The sequence below is a fragment of the Arachis ipaensis genome, chromosome B08 (assembly GCF_000816755.2).
Source record: "Arachis ipaensis cultivar K30076 chromosome B08, Araip1.1, whole genome shotgun sequence".
Classification (NCBI taxonomy): Eukaryota; Viridiplantae; Streptophyta; class Magnoliopsida; order Fabales; family Fabaceae; genus Arachis; species Arachis ipaensis.
This window is the reverse complement of record NC_029792.2, coordinates 6,564,259-6,565,191: the sequence shown is the minus strand read 5'-3', so window position 1 is coordinate 6,565,191 and position 933 is coordinate 6,564,259. Positions and strand designations below refer to the sequence as shown.

At 32.5% G+C, this 933-nt stretch overlaps 1 protein-coding gene across 1 annotated transcript in view; it reads left to right on the top strand.

Moving 5' to 3' along the window:
- Nucleotides 1-933, top strand: part of LOC107610362 (cellulose synthase-like protein B4) — a 5,028-nt gene that overhangs the window by 3,453 nt on the left and 642 nt on the right. Inside the window, exon 8 of the mRNA XM_021108090.1 lies at nt 41-442. Coding sequence (XP_020963749.1) covers nt 41-442 — 402 coding nt within the window. The remainder of the gene's footprint in view (nt 1-40; nt 443-933) is intronic.

Below are 933 nucleotides of genomic sequence, written 5' to 3'. Positions count from 1 at the left end.
AGATTAATTGAATCCTTAAACTTTTTAAATTTTATATTAGGTGGGATGGATGTATGGATCATCAGCAGAGGATATACTTACTGGGCTGACAATGCACACAAAAGGTTGGAGATCTGAAAGCTGTGTGACAGATCCAATAGCATTTATGGGCTGCACGGCCCAAGATAGTGTAGTCCAGATGGCCCAATATCAGAGATGGGGCTCAGGGCTTCTTGAAATTTTCTTTAGCAAAAACTGTCCTATTTTTGGAACCATATTTGGTAAGCTCCAATTCAGACAGTGTTTGGCATATATTTGGGTCACTACTTGGGCCTTAAGATCTGTTCCTGAAACATGCTATGCCCTCCTCCCTGCCTATTGCATCATTACCAACTCCTATTTCTTGCCTAAGGTGATACACTACTACTTCCGCCATTTTTCTTTAATGTTACCTAATTACGAGTAAACTACCATTTTTTTTAGAGTAAAGTATCATTTTTATTCTCAACGTTTAGAATAAATCTTATTTGTGTCCCTAACATTTAAATTAATGGGGTAAATCCTATTTGTGTCCCTAATATTAAATCACTTTTATAAACGTTAAGGATACAAATAGAACGATTTAAACGTTAGGGACACAAACAGGACTTACCCTAAACGTTGGGGACAAAAACGATACTTTACTCTTTTTTTATTATGAAATATTTAATTGCCGACAATTTTACCTATAAAAGATATAAATTAATTTGATATCCATGATTTGAGTTAATTTTGTCGAACTAATCTAATTTTTTATGAGTATTAAGTTAACTTACATCTCTAATGACTAGAATTGTTAGTACTCAAATATTTCATAATCAGAAATAATAGTTTAGTCAAACAATACTACTAGATTATCTATTAGGATAATGTGGAATTAAAATATCTTACCCAGTTTTTTCAATACTTGAATAA